The sequence below is a fragment of the Dermochelys coriacea genome, chromosome 11 (genome assembly GCF_009764565.3).
Source record: "Dermochelys coriacea isolate rDerCor1 chromosome 11, rDerCor1.pri.v4, whole genome shotgun sequence".
Classification (NCBI taxonomy): Eukaryota; Metazoa; Chordata; order Testudines; family Dermochelyidae; genus Dermochelys; species Dermochelys coriacea.
The window spans coordinates 79,168,621-79,188,335 of record NC_050078.2 but is presented as its reverse complement, the minus strand read 5'-3'; the positions used below and the strand labels follow the sequence as shown (position 1 = coordinate 79,188,335).

The 19,715-nt window shown below is 40.6% G+C and overlaps 1 protein-coding gene across 9 annotated transcripts in view; it reads right to left on the bottom strand.

Annotated features, from left to right (window-relative positions):
* Positions 1-2,047: 2,047 nt before the first annotated feature.
* Positions 2,048-19,715, bottom strand: part of ADARB1 (adenosine deaminase RNA specific B1) — a 277,982-nt gene continuing 260,314 nt past the window's right edge. For all 9 annotated transcript variants that reach the window (XM_038421053.2, XM_043505834.1, XM_038421051.2 and 6 more), the window contains 2 exons: positions 7,836-8,014; positions 2,048-4,215 (listed from right to left, as the gene is read on the bottom strand). In XM_038421053.2, the coding sequence (XP_038276981.1) occupies positions 4,039-4,215; positions 7,836-8,014 (356 nt within the window). In that variant the 3' untranslated portion in view covers positions 2,048-4,038. The remainder of the gene's footprint in view (positions 4,216-7,835; positions 8,015-19,715) is intronic.

Here is a 19,715-nt window from a genome sequence, read left to right as displayed (position 1 = left end):
TGGGCTCACTTTTATGTTTTAAATAACTTTAAACATTTTGATTCCCATCACATATCTGAATCACAGCTCACCTTCCCATTCAAAAAACTTCAGGATGATTTTCATAACAGACATTCTATTAAGATAAAAATGCAAAAAGACTTGAAAGTATCCCCTCGGAGTGAAAAAGCTTGCTTTGGTGAAAGGCAAAAAGATAATTTTCAATGTATGGAGAAACTTCAGCATATTATTTAGAAAGAAAGAAAGAAAGAAAGAAAGAAAGAAAGAAAGAAAGAAAGAAAGAAAGAAAGAAAGTTCCACTTCAGTTATGTGGCAACCTCAACTCAAAATGTCCCAAATTTTCCCCTGGTAAAAAAAAAAAAAAATGTCTTTGGGAGAGATGGGAAGAAAACAGTTTCCATGATGTCACCTTTACTCTTTCATTACTAACACTGTTAGCTGGGATCAGCAGCCCACAACTAATAATTTTATTCCTTCACCAGCAGAAAGTATATTTTTAGGTGGATAAAATACTTAACTTCAGAGCTGCATACTGGTAAAACAAAACACCAGTGATGCAGCTCTAAGGTGCCTGAAATTTCAGTCGTGAGTTGTTTTAGGTTTTAATGAGGACACAGGAGTGGTACCATGTAAAGATCTGCTGCTCCTCTGAGGGTTTCCCCCCATTAATTATTTTCTACCCTACAATAGTGTGTTTTGTACTATCTAGCATGAGGAAGATACTAAAACTGTCACCTGTGCAGGGAGTCCATTGTTGTACGTGTGTAAGTTGCACACTATTTAACTATCATAATTTTTATCACTAACTACGTTAAAGGATTGGGAGCTTTGTGGGAGGATAGGAAAGAGCTAGCATATTAATGTGAAGACAGTTTCTAACTTAAGGAACGCTGTATAGTATGATTCATCATCAACAAGTGACAGGAAATGTTCTATGGGTATTAAATCCTGAGCACAGACATAACCAAATGCTTCAAGTTTCACCTCCAGGTCCAAGTTCTTTTCCATACCCCTACAGAATATTTTTTTAAAAAAATCCCTACATTTACAGTGTTCTATGTTACTAACCTATTATCTTTTATTATAGCTAGAATGCCATTTGGAAAAACATCTTAAATTATATTTCTTCAAGTATTTATTAACTTTAAAGTTATTACTCATTTAAATTTTGTGACGAACCTGAGATATACACTTATATCAACTTAAAAAAAAACAAGAATTCCCAGGATTGCATAACAAGTCCTTGCTAAGATTAGCCACCACCATCATGACATACTAAATCGCACAGTGAAGATATTCAAGAAGACCATCCAACCTTTCAAAATAAATGCCAAGCTAAATGCTTGATAGAGAAAGGTCAACCCCAAATTTCAACAGCTGTTGGCAGCCATGTTGCCTTTATCCTCTGCAATCATTTAAAATTAAATGCATAAAAAGCCATCCATGCTTGATGATGGTGATCTGTAAAGAATATAGGAGTATTACAAAGAATACAAAGGCCAAGAATAAAAAGGGGCACAGAATGACAAAAGAGGGACATGGCAGAATTTAGCGGAATATAACAATCTCAAATACATCTTTTAGAGGAACACTCCCCCCCTCCCACAACTTCTGATTTTCACATATTACTGAACAAAAATGAATAAGCAGGTATGTGGAAAGCCATTGGCTCCCAGATGACGGATATGGGTTGCACATGATCCTGGAAAACATTTTTGAGAACCCTAGAACTATAATGAATGAGAACTCATTCCTCATATCAATCAAATGCTGCTCTTTTATCAAAAAGAATTCTGCATGGAACTCTCACTTATAGTTTCCATATACTCATAGTAAATTTGAATGTCTTAAAATGTATGCCTACAATAATACTTAAATATATTACTCACATTCAGGACTTCATCAATAAAATAATAATCATAATAATAATAATAACTGCCTGAACATCAAAATAAAATTTGAAGAAAGCTCAACTTTTGAATGAGAAATTTAAAAAGATTGGTAAAAACAGATTAAGATTGTAAAGTGAAATCATCAGTAGACAGAGTCCCTTAAAACAGAGATTTCATTTAATAAGTAAGACTAATTCCAAGAAAATCCACATGATTAGACCAGCTAGAAAATTCATAAATTGCTCTAATTTACAGTTCTCCCTCCACATTTTGGCTTCAATCCTGCAAATTTATGCACACATTTAATTTTGAGCAAATGAGCAGTTCCGTGGGTCTACTTATGCTTAACTTTAAGCAATTGCAAAAGAGTTTGCAGGTTCAGGGCCAAAGACATTTGCAAAGACAGATACAATGTAAATCTTGTGTTTTGAAAGAGCATGTACATTACTTGCCTTCACACATTCTGAATGTTTTTCCCCTACAAGAGTTTATTTTACACATTAATGTCTTGCTACTAAGACTCTAATTAGGAGGTTTAATACAATACTTCAGGCGACTTTTACTTGGTAATTTTTTTCACTTTGATTCATAATTGAGCAACAATGATTGCAGGACAGGGCATTTCCAGCACAGTCGTAATTGGCTGGAAAGAGTTTTTGCATCACTTTCCACAACACCCAGGAAGCTGCTACTCCCCAGGAAATGCCCTGTACTGAGGTAGTTACTGCTATTATCAACTAATTATTTTAAAAATAGGACTTAAAAATACTCTGAGGTGTTTTTCAGAATGTGTACACACAATATCTTTGATACACACATGTCACATCATGTATTTAGACATATTGGACATAACTAGAGAATTATACCTGGTATGCTGAGAAAAAGAGGATTTTTTCAATCCATTGTCAGCCTTCCATTTCACTTACAAATTGTTCTAAAAGTGCTGTCTATGCACCCATTGACTTAACAGACCTGGCAGTATTTTCCCTGCTATTTTTCATTTTCACATGTAGCATATGTGAAAATTTTAACATAAAGGAGCTTTTATAAATAAAATATCATTCTAAATATATACTAGAGCAAACAAAACTTAGAAATAAGACTTTTATAGATCATCATGTATGTGAAGCTACAGGCAATAAATCTTCAGGGGACACAACAGTCCAGTTATTAAGTCTCTGAAGACCACAAGAAAGAAGTTTAACAATACTTTCATCTTCAGTAGGCCTCTCATTTCTTTGAGAAAAACTGTAATTAATATTCTACGAATGGGTTATTTTTGGCAAAGCAGAATTATTTCCCCAAAACGAGCAACTGTTTTTCTGAAGTTGCCACATTACTGTTAATGTTATGGTGGTGTTCGCATGAGTTCCTGGGATATACAAACTGCCTACTTCTAAACAGGTTTTGTACACTACAGACTAAATTTCTTAACTTACAAATACTTATTTTTTGTTTCCAGTTTACAGCGGTAAAAAATGATGACTTTACAATGCATGTAAATGGGAGGTAAAGGTATTTTAAAAAACAGAATAAAAAGCTGTATGTTAAAAACCAGGTCACAGACTAATAAATACGTACATCAAAGACATGACGTTTTCAGCAGCTGGTTTTAAAGAGCAAGGAAGAAGGGAAAAGCTAGCTGTCCAAAATCCATTCTGGCTTTGTCACCTATATGCTCTGCAATTAAACTCCTGCAATTAAAAGAAAAACCAAGCTAACAGAAGAGCAGAAATTTGTAGCTTTTTTTGATTAAATTAAGCTACAGACTAAAAAAATGCAGTGTAAAACCTAATGCAATCTACTACATGTTTCATGCACTTGCTTATATTGCATTAAAAAAAGGAATTATTTCTAACCCAGAAAAATATGAGTCATCTGGTACTGTTAAAGACAGCCTTACTGCATTTTTTTCTACAGTAAAAGGATTTTCTAGAGAAGTAAACCAAAATGATTTTATAACAAAATATAGAATTATTGTAGCAACTTATCATTGACTTTCAATATTTGAGCAAAACATAACATCAATTTGCTAGTTAGTTTCAAAGTATTAAAAAATGCTTTGACAGCTGATGCCAGAAAACGATGCTGGACGCCAGGATTTCCAGAATGACCCCCTGTTCCAAAGTGATGTGCAGTCCATGAATTAGACAGTGAGAGAAAACTGATCCTGCTCTATTGGTTTCTCTACCCAGGCTCCAAGCCCTGCCTTCAGGAACGCTTTAAACAAACATTCTTTGGCAGTTTGATACTTAGTGGCCACCTGCTTAGTGTCATGGTACAGGTTCGGTTTGAGGATCTTTGCACGGAGGCTAGAAGAAAGCTGCACAAATAGAAAAAGAAAGAAAAGAAACCATTACACAAAGCCATTCCAGGAACCAGAATCAAGAAAAACGAGAGAATGAGTGCGGCAATTTGAAAGAATGACAAACACTGTATAGATAGATAGACAGAACGTTACTGTTGATTTGTATCCAACTACATATCACTTCACAGCTCGTAGTAAAACTATTGGTCCAGTGGGAACCCTAAGGATCTACTCATTTCTATTAGCACCTTGAAGGTCCAATTGAAACCATCATCATATTGCTTGATAGCAACTGGCTGCAATTCTCTTTGAAACCCACCCCTTCTACTCTTCATGGGACAGTTCCCACCCACCTTTGTGCAGAGGCTCCCCTGACAGCAGGGCTGGGGGAGGAAAGCAGTATTCCAGGGCCCTAGGCAGGAGATACACATACCCTGTGCAGCAGGGTGGAAGGCCTATGTGTAACCTCCTGTCATCCTCCCTTCCCCATGAAAGGGGGGTGCATTACAGCAGTACCAGCTGAAGTGGCTCTGCAGCTTTACAGAATAGATTAATAAGCGAAATACTGCACAGAAGCGCGCCAGAGCCTGCGGTTCTGCTGCTGCAGAATGTAGAGACTCTGCAGGAGCGGAACTTCCGTTAGCGTCATCTCAGGGAATTTCACCAGTTTTTGGTGAACCTAGATACTGGTGAACTGTTGCTCAGCAAAATCAGGGCTGTATTAATAACGTTTAGAGTTTTAGGTCAGAAGGGACCAACAGATCATCTAGATCATCCTAATCTGCCAAGATCGTCTGAAACCTCTGTCATTTGCCCTTGTACACTGATGCCTCTCCGTAACTCTTCACTGTGTAAAATACACGCTGGCCTTGGACAAAGGCACTTCTTGTGCTCAGTTGAAGCTTCAACCTAGCTGGACACAAATGCAGACTTCCTGAGAATCTTCTCCTGGGGATGTTGGGGCACCAATCCTCCTCCTTCAAACAGATAACTATAAGGCTGATGATGGTTACAGGAGAATCCCTTCCATTCCCCTCTTTAGGATTATTCATTATTACTTCTTATTCAAAGAGGTGAAAATGGTGCTTTGAAAACTTGTGTCAGATACTGGGGATAACTGGACCCGAGAAAGTCTCTCATCTTTTTCATTTTATTTTTGTTGTGTGAGGCAGTGGCAACTCTTTTCTGTGCTACAGGATGATATCTTCAGCAATTTGGACACAGCATTCTGCATTTTTCCCCAGATGTAGAATAAATACCATTAAGTATGGATAGGAAAGCATTTTCCACTGAACTGATGCTTGAAGCTATCAGTTTGTTTCTCATGTTCAGCCAACTATCCCATCTTTCATTAATGACAATATAATTCCTTTTGTTTTCCTTTTACTTTTTCCTGTGTTTCTTCACTTGCAGCATGCAGAAGTGGATCTGTGAGAATTTGTATCTGTCTGGAAGAGAACATCCAGGGTGAAGTGCTTTAATTGTTTCTTAAATTGTTCATTTTCTGTTATGCTAAAGGTGAAATTGTTAGCATAAAAGAAGGTTGCAACTTTCTTATTGAGTCCAAATCTGCACTTTGTTCAGTTGCTGTATAGCATAATCACTGACTGGTCTACTTTGGGATGTCAAAGAAGGACAGAGATTACTGTTGAAGAAGGCTTATGTTAAAAAGCTGCTGGAAAGACTGGAACAGAGATTTAAATTATCAGTGAGAATATGTGTAGATGGTGATGATAGCATCACATTTTCTCACTTGCACAATCAGTAAACTCATCAATGTTTTGCTCTTGCATTCAATGTAGTTTCCTTCAATGGCACATTTAATCTTCAAGAATCCAGAGAAAAATATTTTTTTGCATTTTCTGAGATAAGCACATATCCTTTCTATCTTGCTATTTTATACATTCGGCAATGTTTACCTTTTACCTTGGAAGAATTATCTGTTTTCATTACTTTATTCAATTGCTTGTTTCCTACCACCTCCCTCAGCATCAGCCAGTTAAATTAATGCACTTATGTCTGCTGATCTCTAAAGACTAATCAGCCCTTTGCAGCACTGACATTTAGAGTTTTCACATTTACTACAGTGAGACTGAGAAACAGCCACCTAGCGAATTCAGCACAGTGAAGACTGAAAACTAAGATGAGCTGGCCCAATGCATGTTATTAGGGACCTCACCTACTCTCTAGAAGTTTCTAAATTCTAGTGAACTAATACCTCATAATGTTTCACAACTTCTCCCAGTCCTCTCTAACCAACACCGAGTCATAGTGGATTCCACCCACTAGGCAGCACCCCTTTGTCAAGCCATCACTTGTGACCCCACCCATTCCCTGGACTATTATACAGTTCTACAACTTTATTACTGTTTCTTAATAGGTATCAACAAAAACCTTGATGTTCTCGTATCCTTTTTCACTTTTTAGAACAGATAAAGTCATTCACAGATTGAAATTAGAAACAAATGTTTTTAGTATCAAAAACGTTCATATATGTTCTGAAAATATTTCAGAGTGACACGTTAACAAAGTTGGGAGGGGAGGAAAAAAAACATTTAAACCTAATGGGTTATTATTTTTCTGAATAAGCCTTGTTTTTTCCCCAATAATCCTGCCTGCTCTACTGCCCTTAAAAAGACAAATGTCTTCCTTCCACATATTCTTGTGAGAAGGATCTCTGAACAGTGACAGGGGACTAAGAAGATGGCATGGGGTGAAAGTGAATGACAAGCTTATGCCACAATCTCAGCACCCAGCTGTCTATATTTCAGTATTTCAGTGCCTTGCCGCACTACAATAAGAAATGACAGACTCTAAAGGACTGTTATAGGAATACTGATTCTGCTGAAATGACTGGCTCAAGGTGCTATTTGCTTCTATCAATACAGATGCTTTGAAGAGAGGACCGGGGGAATCCTAAGGATCATGGTCTACTGCTTGTATCTTTCCATTTTTATAGAGTTTATCAACTATCATGAGGCAAAGAAACCCAAACTTTCAAAAAACAATTCTTTGACTTTTACCTGCACCTCCTGGGGAAGGCCAGGGGAAAAAACCTGGTTCCACTGAAGCCACTACCTTTGACTTCAATGGGGCTAGGATTTTACCCCACATGTACTCAAACAGGAATGCCTCTTCACACTAAACTACAGACCCCGCAGATGACAGACCCCACCTCTTATGTCAGGATGGTCTCAGGGTATGATCTGGCAAATCTTAGCTCTACTGGTTTTTAACCTTAGTGTTCTGTGTGCTGGGATCCGGAAGAGCTACTAAAAGAGACTATCTTGTCCAGTACATTAAAATTATAAGCAAAGCTCAAAGGAGTCAACATTTTTACTTTACTTAGTTCTAGAGGCAGTTAATTAGATCCTCACTTATACCTTTACACTAGAAATGACCATATTAAAGAAAATATGGAACAAGACTTCTCTCTTCCCCATTTTTACCCATGGTTCAGTTACACATCAATTACTAACTTTGAAAATGTTTTAGAGAAGGTTTTTTATATTCACTTGCAATAGCTACAATACAAGAAGACAGCACATTACAACCTTTTATTAGAAAGGTGTTTATGAGACTGAGCAAAATTGAAACCCAGCAGTAAAAAAACACTCCTATCTTTGGACATGTACCTTTGCATGAATACGCATCCAGCGACTGTACAAAGCGTGCTTACAAAGACGAGATGCACGACCCATCTCATCCTTGCCAGTTGTGGCATTAACAACTTCAAGACCAGTGTCTCCTACTGTCCAGTTTACACTGAAATTAGGTGCTTTTCCTGGCTGGCGGGCTTCTGCATTGCTAATACCTGAAAGGGAAGAGGTACACAATCATGAAAATGTGAAAATTCCTGCTTAGTTGTTTATAGATGAAGGAGTGATTGGGTAGTGCTATATAGATCATATTGTTAGGCATTCTTATAGCTGTGGCTCTAAAATACCATGATTTTCAACAGCTATCTGAGAATTTAGCCATGCACATTCCATTACTATTTATGGGGAATGTGCAGCTAAGATGTCATCTCCTGCTACCATGCTCAGTTGTGCATGATTGCTTTCTCAGAAATCTGAAAATCCATGCATGCTTGTCCTGGTGATGGTAGGGAAGTAAAGAGACTGTAGAAAGATCTGTAACAAGATCACATCAGACAGTAATACTGGAGCATCACAATGGTGCTAGGAATATAGTGCTGTTGCAGCTATCATAGATTCCAAGGCCAGAAGAAGCCACTATGATCATCTAGTCTGACCTGCGGTACAGCACAGGCCAGAGAACTTCCCCAAAGTAATTCGTAGAGCAGATCTCCTACTAAAACATCCAATCTTGATTTAAACATTGTCAATGATGGAGAATCCACCACAACCCTTGGGAAATTGTCCCAATGGTTAAGTACTCTCGCTATTAAAAATTTACGCCTTATTTCCAGTCTGAATTTGTCTAGCTTTAACTTCCAGCCATTGTATCATGTTAGACCTTTCTCTGCTAGGCTGAAGATCCCATTATTAAATATTTGTTCCCCACGTAGGTGTTTATAGACTGTAATCAAGTCACCCCTTAACCTTGTCTGTGTTGAGCTAAATAGCTTGAGTTCTTTGAGTCAATAAGGAGAGGTTACTCACCTTGTGCAGTAACTGGGGTTATTCAAGATGTGTGTCCCTGTGAGTGCTCCACTTCAGCTGTGCCTGCACCCTGCGTCTTTGATCATAGCAATGCCTCTTCAGCCCACGCATGCATCCTACACATTCTTGTGCCCTGCACTGATGTTATATGGGGCTGTGTGGGCCAACTCCCCTCAGTTCCTTCTCCAATTCAAAGTCCCAAAAGGGAGACACCGAAGCACAGGAGGAGGGTGAGTAGCAGGTCACCCACAGGAGCACATATCTCAAAGAACTCCAGCTACTGCACAAGGTGATTATCCTCTCCTCCTTCTCTGAGTATCATCCCTGTGGGTGCTCTGCTTCAGGTGTCTCCTAAGCAGTACCCTGCTAAGGATGCAGGTGTTTTGGAACAGAGTCCAATACAGAGGAGAGAACTGCATTGTCCAGAGCAGTGTCATATCTTGCAGCAAGCACCAAGGCATAATGGCTAGAAAAAGTATGAACAGAGGATTAAGTTGCCGCTCTATGAATGTCTGCAGTTGGTACATCCTTAATCAGGCTAGAGATGCAGATAGTGTTCTTGAATGTGCAATCACTCTCAAAGGGGTTGAAAATGAATTCAATTAAATAGATCTTAATACATCCAGAGGTCTACTTTGATAATCTCTGTTTTGAAATAACAGAATGCTTGTTTTGGTCCACAAAGGATACAAATAGTCTTGGAGATCTTCTAAAAGGTTTGGTCCGATCTAAGTAAAAAGCTAATGCCCTCCTGACATGTAGGGTATGGAACATGGCTTCTTGACTAGTCTGATGTGGCTTTAGGGGAAAAATAGGAGATGAATGATTAATTCATTCTGAGGACACCCAAGGTAAAAATCTTGGATGGGCCCATAGCACAACCTTCTCTCTGATGACTACCATAAATGGGGTGTGTATATGTCCGTTCTTTTGTTAGGATGGGGTGAAGAGTTTGATCGGCATCATGAATCAGTAGGCAAGGAGTGAACGGAAGCTGCCATGTAGGGTGAGAGGTGAGTCTGATTAGACAGAGAGACCAAACTTTTCATCGCCACATTGGTGCAATCAGTATGACTTTGGCCCGATCTTGTTGAGAACTTCTAGTAGTAACGGTGTCAGTGGATATGCATAAAGAAACCCATTTGTCCAGAAGATGGGAAAAGTGTCTCCTAGGGATTGGGGTTCAAGATCCCTTCTGCAGCAATACCTGATGCATTTTGTGTTGGCTGCTGTGGCAAACAGATCAACCTCTTGGAACCTCCAAGCTAAGAATATCTTGTGGAGGACTCGGGAGTTCATTCCCATTCTTTGCTGAGGTCATCAGCCACGGTGTTCTGAATACTTGGGAAATATGAAACTGAGTGGACTATCTGGTTGGATATGCACCAATTCTAGGAGTTTTATCACTTTGGTTCAGACATATGGGGAATGTGCTCCTCCCTTATGGTTGACATAATAGATGAATGCCATATTGTCTGTCCTTATCTTTATTGATTTGGATCTGATTAGCGGTAGAAAGTATAGGAAAGCATTTTTCCCTGCTATCGTTGAGTGACTGTAGAATGCATTGGGGGACAGCTATCTGCCTAAGCTGTACTTTCTTGGTTTGTAAACTGTTCAAATCCACCCCTGGAGGCCTCTTAGATGTAAGCCAGGGTGTTGCATTATGAAAATACAAGCTGTGTCCTAGCAGTTGAAGACAATAGCATACTGTTACTTGAGGACTGCCCTGAATTCTTGAGATAAGATTCATTAGTGCAAGCAATCTTCTGGAAGGGAGGTATGCTCTGCCTGTCAATTCATCCAGGGAAGCGCCTATGAAATATAGACACTGTAGACTTTGAGGTTGATTTGAAGGCTCAGGCTGTGAAACAGAGAACATGTCATCTTTGGTGTTGTCAACACTTCCTGATATGACCTGCCCCTGATCATCTAGAATTGTTGAGAATACTTTTGGGGCAGAAGATAGGCCAAAAGGGAGCACTCTGTAGTGGTAGTGCTCATTGCTGATTAGAAAATGAAGAAATCTCATGTGAAGGGTGAATAGTGACATGAAAATGTGCATACTCCAGGTTGAGAATCATGAACCACTCTCCTAACTCTAGTGAGGGAATTATTGCTAAAATGGTCACCATCCTGAACTTCTGTTGTTTTACCTATCTGTTTAGATACCTGAGGTCCAAAATTTGTCTCCACTCTCCATTCTTTTTGGGTATCAGGAAGTATTTTGAATAGACTCCCTTTCCCCTATGCTGTACCGGAACAGGTTTTATTGCTCTTAAATGTACAAGAAAGGCAATCTCTTGCACTAGCAATTGATCATGAGAAGGGTCCTTAAATAGGCCTGTGGAGGGGGAATGGGTGGAGGGATATATTTGAAATGGATAGCGTAATTGGATGTTATGGCTTCCAAAACCCATTGTCCAATGTTATACAATCCCATGAAGCTTGAAAATGGGAGAGGTGGCATCCAAAGACGATGTTACAGCTGTAAAAACTTGTCGATTGGGTGGTTGAGACTAGGGCTGTTGATTAATTGCAGTTAACTCATGCGATTAACTAAAAAAATTAATTGCAGTTTTAATCAATAGAATACCAACTGAAATTTATTAAATATTTTTTCACCTCATACCAGTACTGTAGTGCAGTCTCTTTATCGTGAAAGTGCAACTTACAAATGTAGATTTTTTTTGTTACATAACTGCACTCAAAAGAAAACAATGTAAAACTTTAGAGCCTACAAGCCCATTCAGTACTACTTCTTGTTCAGCCAATTGCTAAGACAAACAAGTTTGCATACCTTTACGGGAAATTATGTTGCCCGCTTCTTATTTACATCACTAGAAAGTGAGAACGGGCATTCGCATGGCACTTTTCTAGCCAGCATTGCAAGGTATTTACATGCCAGATATGCTAAACATTCATATGCCCCTTCATGCGTTGGTCACCATTCCAGAGGACATGCTTCCATGTTGATGACACTTGTTAAAAAAATAAGGCATTAATTAAATTTGTAACTGAACTCCTTGGGGGAGAATTGTATGTCTCTTGCTCTGTTTTACCCACATTCTGCCATATAGTTCATATTAGAACAGTCTCTGATGATGCCCCAGACCATATTGTTCATTGTATGAACACTTTCACTGCAGATTTGACAAAATGCAAAGAAGGTACCAATGTGAGATTTCTAAAGATAGCTACAGCACTTGATCCAAGGTTTAAGAATCTGAAATGCCTTCCAAAATCTGAGAGGGACGAGGTGTAGAGCATGCTTTCAGAAGTCTTAAAAGAGTAACACTCCAATGTGGAAACTACAGAACCCAAACCACCAAAAAAAGAAAATCAACCTTCGGCTGGTGGCATATGACTCAGATGATGAAAATGAACATGTGTCGGTCTGCACTGCTTTGGATTGTTATTGAGAAGAACCCGTCATCAGCATGGACGCATGTCCTCTGATGGTGGCTGAAGAGTGAAGGGACATATGAATCTTTAGCGAATGTGGCACGTAAATATCTTGCAACGCTGGCTACACCAGTGCCATGCGAATGCCTGTTCTCTTTTTCAGGTGGCACTGTAAACAAGAAACGGACAACATTATCTCCTGCAAATGTAAACAAACTTGTTTGTCTGAGTGATGGCTGAACAAGTAGTAGTACTGAGTGGGCTTGTAGGCTCTAAAGCAGGGGTGGGCAAATATGGCCTGAGGGCCACATCTGGCCCTCCAGATGTTTTAATCGGCCCTCAAGCTCCTGCTGGGGAGCAGGGCTTGTCCCGCTCTGGCACTCCAGCCGAGGAGCGAGGTCGAGGGCTTGCCCCACTCTGGCTCCTACCCTTAGGGCAGCCAGGAGGCTCTGCAGGCTGCACCCACCCCAAGCATCGCCCCCACAGCTCCCATTGGCTGGGAACCACGGCCAATGGGAGCTGCAGGGGCAGTACCTGCAGATGGGGCAATGTGCAGAGCTGCTTGGCTGCGCCTCTGCATAGGAGCAGAGACGGGACAGGCTGATGCTTCTGGGAGCTGCTTGAGGTAAGTGCTGCTCAGAGCCTGCACCCTTGACTGCACCCACATCCCAAACTCCTGCCCCAGCCCTGATCCCCCCTCCCACCCTCGAACCCCTTGGTCCCAGCCCAGAGCACCCTCCTGCACCCCCAACCCCTCATCCCCAGCCCCACCCCACAGCCTGCACCCCGAGTTGTAGCCCTCACCCCCACCTGCACCCCAACCCCCAATTTTATTAGCATTCATGACCCGCCATACAATTTCCATACGCAGATGTGGCCCTCAGGCCAAAAAGTTTGCCCACCCCTACTCTAAACTTTTACATATTTTTTTCAAATGCAGGGGGTTTTTTGTACATAATTCTACATTTGTAAGTTAAACTTTCCTGATAAAGAGGTTGTACTACAGTACTTGTATTAGGTGAATTGAAAAATACTATTTATTTTATTTTCACAGTGCAAATATTTGTAATAAAAAATATAAAGTGAGCACTGTGCACTTTGTATTCTGTATTTTAACTGAAATCAATATATTTAAAAATGTAGAAAACATCCAAAAATATTTAAATAAATGGTATTTTATTGTTTAATAACACAATTAATTGTATTTATTTTTTTAAATCATGTGATTAATTTTTTAAATTACTTGACAGCCCTAGCTGAGACTCAATCCATCAAAACTGTTGCTTGGAGAATGCACATGGATGAAAAATATCTGTGGCTGAATGAGGTTTCTTTTTAGAGTATGTTGGCCTGTTGGACAGGGGCTCAGCTGGTCTATGACAAGTTGAATATGGGGCTGGTGTGCTCTCTGTGCCATCTGAGACCTACTAAATCTCCTCTGATTTACAAGAATACAAATCCCTAAGGATCACAGTGTGTCCGTTAAAGTGTGGAGATATGTAACCATCGAGTCTGCACAGAGCTTACAACCATCAAAATGAAAAGGAGTACATGTGGCACCTTAGAGACTAACAAATTTATTTGAGCATAAGCTTTCATGAGCTACAGCTCACTTCATCGGATGCATTTGGTGGAAAATACAGTGGGGAGATTTATATACACACACAGAGAACATGAAACAATGGGTTTTATCATACACATTGTAAGGAGAGTGATCACTTAAGATGAGCTATTACCAGCGGGGGGGGGGGGGGAGGAGAAAATCCTTTTATGGTGATAATCAAAGTGGGCCATTTCCAGCAGTTAACAAGAACTTATGCTCAAATAAATTTATGCTTAGTTAGTCTCTAAGATGCCACAAGTACTCCTTTTCTTTTTGCGAATACAGACTAACACGGCTGCTACTCTGAAATCAACCATCAAAATAGAAGTCTTCAATGGTGCGCTGAACCCCTCTTGGGAAGCCCAAGAGCTGCAACCAAGACACTCTTCTTATCACCACTGGAGTGGATATAGATTGTGCTGCAGTATCTGCAGCATCCAAGGAGGCCTGGAGGGATGTCTTTGCCAGGAACTGATCCTGTTGTATAATCACCTTAAATTGGTTACAATGTTCCTCCGGCAGGTGCTCAATAAAATAAATATTTTTTTTGTAATTCAAATAGTCATATTTGGCCATGAGCACCTGATGATTTGTTATTCTGAACTGAAGTGTAGCTGAAGAGTAAGACTCCTGTGTAAGGGGTGGACTTGGAGCTATACTGTCTGGCTTGTTCATAAATGGACTTCATTTCCAGGGAATTCAGAGCTGGGTGCAAAAATGGAAACTATGATTCTCTGGCAGGGACAGAATGCTTTTTGCAGGTAGGCAGTGCGGTAGATGGGGATTGCCAAACAGTTTTAGCAGGCTCCATAAGAGCTTCATGGACCAGAGTGATAATCTTCATGGATGAGGAGGTATGTAAAGTATATAGCAGTTTATGGTGGGACTCCTGAACTTGCTCTAAAGGAATCTGCTGAATGTCAGCAATTTGCTTCATGAGTTCCTGAAACTACTTGAAGTCATCCACCCTAGAAGGTGATGGAGGCATCACAGCTTCATTAGGTGAGGAGGAGGAGGAAATACTAGTAAGAAGTGTCATCTCTTTATCCGCTCTTGCTTCCCAAAGGTCTCCTCCTCTGGCACAGGTGGTGGTAGAGGATGTTGAGGAGAATGGGCCCTTCTCTGCTCCCTCAAGTGGTGTGAAGATTGTGTTGCAAACTGTTGATGACAAAACACCCAAAAGATCCCAGCAAGACCACTTGGGGGGCGTGGCGGGGGAATGGCATAGATGGAGGTATTCACGTTGATGCCATTTGAGGTCTATTCTCCTCTAATATAACAGCTTGGAGGGAGAGAGATGAATCCTAGAATAGACAGGGGATCCCTCAACCAATATGAGAGTCTGGGGTGTCCTCTTCCACATACTACAAGGCAGGTGCGAGGGCTGGGGGGGGGGAAGATAGCTGTTCCATTTGCAAAGTAGATGCGGGTGAGTATGGTACTCTAGGAGCCAGAGAGGTGAGAGAATCTTGATGCTGATAAACCCCCAGCACTTGTTAACAGAGAAGATTCTGGCTCAGATGATACCAGCAGGCTTTTAGGGTACCTAAATTCTTGCGGTACTGATGGTATCAAATATTGGGTCGAGCATGGACCTGTGGAGGATGTCTTCAGTTGTGATGCAGCTGGTACCAGGCGGTTGGCATGGGAGTGAGCCAGCTCCAATTCCACTGCTACCACGGGTAGCTGAGCAGTCTTTGGTACCTCTGACTTTCTAGTTATCGATACGGAGTGTTGTTCCGGGATGGACTCAGAACTCTTCTCAACCGTGTCTCTGCCACTCTGGGTATGGTTACCCAAGCTATATTTGCCTATTCCAGTCATCCAGGACCTCCCCTGATCGCCGTGAGTTTTCAAAGATAATGGCCAATGGCTCTGCAATCACATCAGCCAACTCCCTCCGCACACTCGGGTGAATTAGATCCAGCCCCATAGACTTGTGCATGTCCAGCTTTTCTAAATAGTCTTTAACCTGTTTTTCAACCAGTGAGGGCTGCTCACCTCCTCCCCATACTGTGTTGCCCAGTGCAGCAGTCTGGGAGCTGACCCTTGTCTGTGAAGACTGAAGCCAAAAAACAAAAAACAAAAACAAAAACAAAAAAACGCATCGAGTACTTCAGCTTTTTCCACATCATCTCTCACTAGGTTGCCTTCCCCATTCAAAAACGGTCCCACACTTTCTCAGACCTTCTTCTTGTTGCTAACATACCTGTAGAAACCCTTCTTGTTACCCTTCACATCCCTTGCTAGCTGCAACTTCAATTGTGCCTTGGCCTTCCTGATTACATCCTGCATGCTTGAGCAATATTGTTATACTCCTCCCGAGTCATCTGTCCAAGTTTTCACTTCTTGTAAGTTTCCTTTTTGTGTTTAAGCTCACCGAAGATTTCACTGTTAAGCCAAGCTGGTCACCTGTCATATTTGTTCTTCTTTCTGCACATCAGGATAGTTTGTTCCTGCACACTCAATAAGACTTCTTTAAACTATGTCCAGCTCTCCTGCACTCCTTTCCCCCTCATATTAGCTTCCCAGAGGATCCTGCCCATCAGTTCCCTGTGGGAGTCAAAGTCTGCTTTTCTGAAGTCCAAGGTCCATATTCTGCTGCTCTCCTTTCTTCCTTTTGTGAGGATTCTGAACTCGACCCTCTCAGGGTCACTGCTGCCCAAGTTGTCACCCACTTCTATTTCCTCTACCAATTCTTCCATTTGTGAGCAGTAGGTCAAGAGGAGCATGGCCCCTAGTTGGTTCCTCCAGCATTTGCACCAGGAAGTTGTCCCCAAAACTCTCTGAAAACTTCCTGAATTGTCTGTGCAGTGCTGTATTGCTCTCCCAGCAGATGTCACCAACTTGTCACGGATATTTTTTAGTAAAAGTCATGGACAGGTCACAGGAAATAAAGGAAAATTCACGGAAGCCTGTGACCTCTCCCTGATTTTTACTAAAAATATCCATGACAAAATGGGGAGCCACTAGAAAGCTGCGGGAGCTGGCTGGGAGCACCAGGGGCCACCACGACGCATGGAGGCTCAGAGCTTCAGGGTCTCCCCGCTCTCGGTGGCTCAGAGCTGGCTGACACAGGCGGCAGAACTACTCGGAGCAAACACCAGGCATTTGCTCAAACTTCCTGTGAGTAAGAGGACTTTTCACTCCCTCCATTTCCCCATAAAAGACTGCAACTTGGAGGCACACACTGAACATGACAACTTCTAAATAGCTACAGTAATATGCTTCAGGAGCATAATAGATACTAGCAATTAAATAACATATCTTCCATACACATATCAACAGAGAAGGCCTACTGTTTCTTATGCTGCAAAGAGTGTGTAAACAACCATGCATAAGAACTATTGACTACTGTTAATTTAGCTTGCAGACATTATAAAAGGTCCCCAAAACAAGGTCCCTGCTTCCACTGACTTTGATGAGACCAGGATTAGGCCCAGAAACTTTTATACAGATCACAAATTTGATTATAAACTTACCTTCTAGATGTATCCATTATCTCCTGTCTCATGTTGGATACAAATCAATGATTCTTTTAACAAAATATTAAAAATTGGATTTTTATGTAAATAATATTTTTATTTACATTAATGTGCTATTTTAAAGAAAATTAACCTATTTAAAATTAAATTTGAAATTATGACCACCTATGTTAAGGTCTAAACGTATTATTATCTAGTGAAATCATTCATTTTAATGAAATAAAATAATATTCAAGCCTTACATGTTTGCTGCCAAAGTTTTAAATAAAGTCAAACCACTGAACTTGTGGAAGTCTCTAGCTAAGCACCTGAAACCACAGTTTGTTAAGTGCTAACCCAGCTTTTGATAGTACTAGCCTCTTCTGCAGGTACAGAGATTATCTGTAATCTCTGCAAGAGATAATATTGTCTGCATTTCAGTTACTCAACCAGTTCAGTTCAATACCTAGTTCATTCAAAGTTGAGCAAACAATTGGGGGTTGAAAAAGGACAAATGTTTATTTTCCTCTTCCAAACTATGAACAAAAATGAGGTGTGAGGGGATGAGTTCTACTGGTTCTAAAACTTTGAAGGACACAGTGACTGGACACAATCAGTTCAATTCACTAATTACAGATACTACTTCCTGTGTTTAATAAATCAGTTAGTTTTAAATGCAAAACATGTTTAATAAAAAAGTAAGTTTATGTACCCAGCACACGTGAGTTAGTTTTATTTAACTAATAATCAGTTTTAAAATGCTGTTTTTGGACATTTTAACTGAATTCCAATTTCTATCCAAATGCAGCTTGATACAAGTTACTAGGAAAAAAGTAATCATCTAGTAAATAAGACTTGTCTGTCATTCACCATTTTCTAACATAATAAAAACTGTAACACACACACACACACACACACACACACACACACACACACACACAGGTTAGCAAAAAGTAGTACCAATTTATACCAATCAATCCGAATCAACCTTACTTTAGGAAAATAAATGTAATAGTATAAATGCAATACAAGATTAAAATCTATGGTTTAAATCAAGGTTTCCTGCTTGCTGATTTAAATCATGACTGTAATCGGTGATTCAGGTCACTTTGCTTTAAACCAATCCATCCTGTTCTGTCAGCATTTTCAAAGCTCATTTCCACCATGCAATTCCCATTTCAAAACCCCTGTGAATCTTGCACAAACGTACACCTAAACTATAATTGAGCTTGTTTGGTAGTTTCTCTCAAGTGAAAAAGTCTTCAGTTCTGGGTCAGGTTCTAAGGTTTGCAAGTTCTTCATGCAAAAAAAACTTTAAAGCTGCTGCTTTAAATGCACCAATTCCAGAGCTGCATGGCTTCCTGACAGAGTGGGGATGATCTGGTCTGTTAACATGATGCACAGCTGTGGTGTTGTCTGTCAGCACCTGTATTACGGAACCCAGAAGAGGAGGCAGAAATGCTTGGCATACCAGACAGATAGCTCTGAGCAACAGGACATTTATATGGAGGCAGGATTCTTGAGACAACCACAGGCTCTGAATTTAAGACAATCTAGATGAGCTCTCCATCCCCGAGTAGAGCCACCAGTGTCTTGCTAGGTAGAAGTGCAAAGAACAGGTACTCTGTTGCACACCTGATGAGGGTCTTTCCATCACTTTAACGAGAGGAGGACTTTTTGCAGGACTGTGACCATCAAGTCCACGCAGTGTTTGCTGAGTGGATACACCGATTTCAACCACCTTCACATGAAACATAGATGAAGCCTAGCAAATGGCACCACATAGGTGCATGAGGCCATGTATCCTAAAAGTTTGAGGCATGTTTTCACTGGTGTTGTTAGGTGAGCTTGAAGTTGGTTGATAAGATCTACTATTGTTTGGAATCTCTCCTGTGAAAGGTAAGATCACGCCGCCCGGCAGGTTCGCAGTGCCCCTAGGCACGCTGTGCTCTGGCTCAGAGTCGGAATGGACTTTTCTCTGTTGACTCTGAGGTTCTGTGAGGTAGAGAGCTTTAGAATTAATTAAACGGAGTCAGTCACTTGTTGGGGTGATCTTCCACGAACCAGCCAGTCGTCGAGGTAAGGATAGACTTGGATTCTTTGTTTCTTTGGTTGAGCTGCCATGATTGCCAAGCACTTGGTGAATATCCTGTGTCCTGAACAAAGACTTAAGGGCAGGAACTTGTACTGGTAGTGAGATGACCCCACAAGGAAGCTGAGGTATTCCCTATGGGCTGGATGGATTGATATATGGATATATGCATCTTGCAGGCAGACATCTGTGAAACAATCCTGAGAATCTGATGAGGGGATTAGGGAAGCTAGAATCACCATCCTGAATTTGAAATGGCAGATGAAGGTGTTGAGATGTTGAAGGTCTGGGATAGGCTTCCAACCACCTTTTGTCTCTGGGATGAG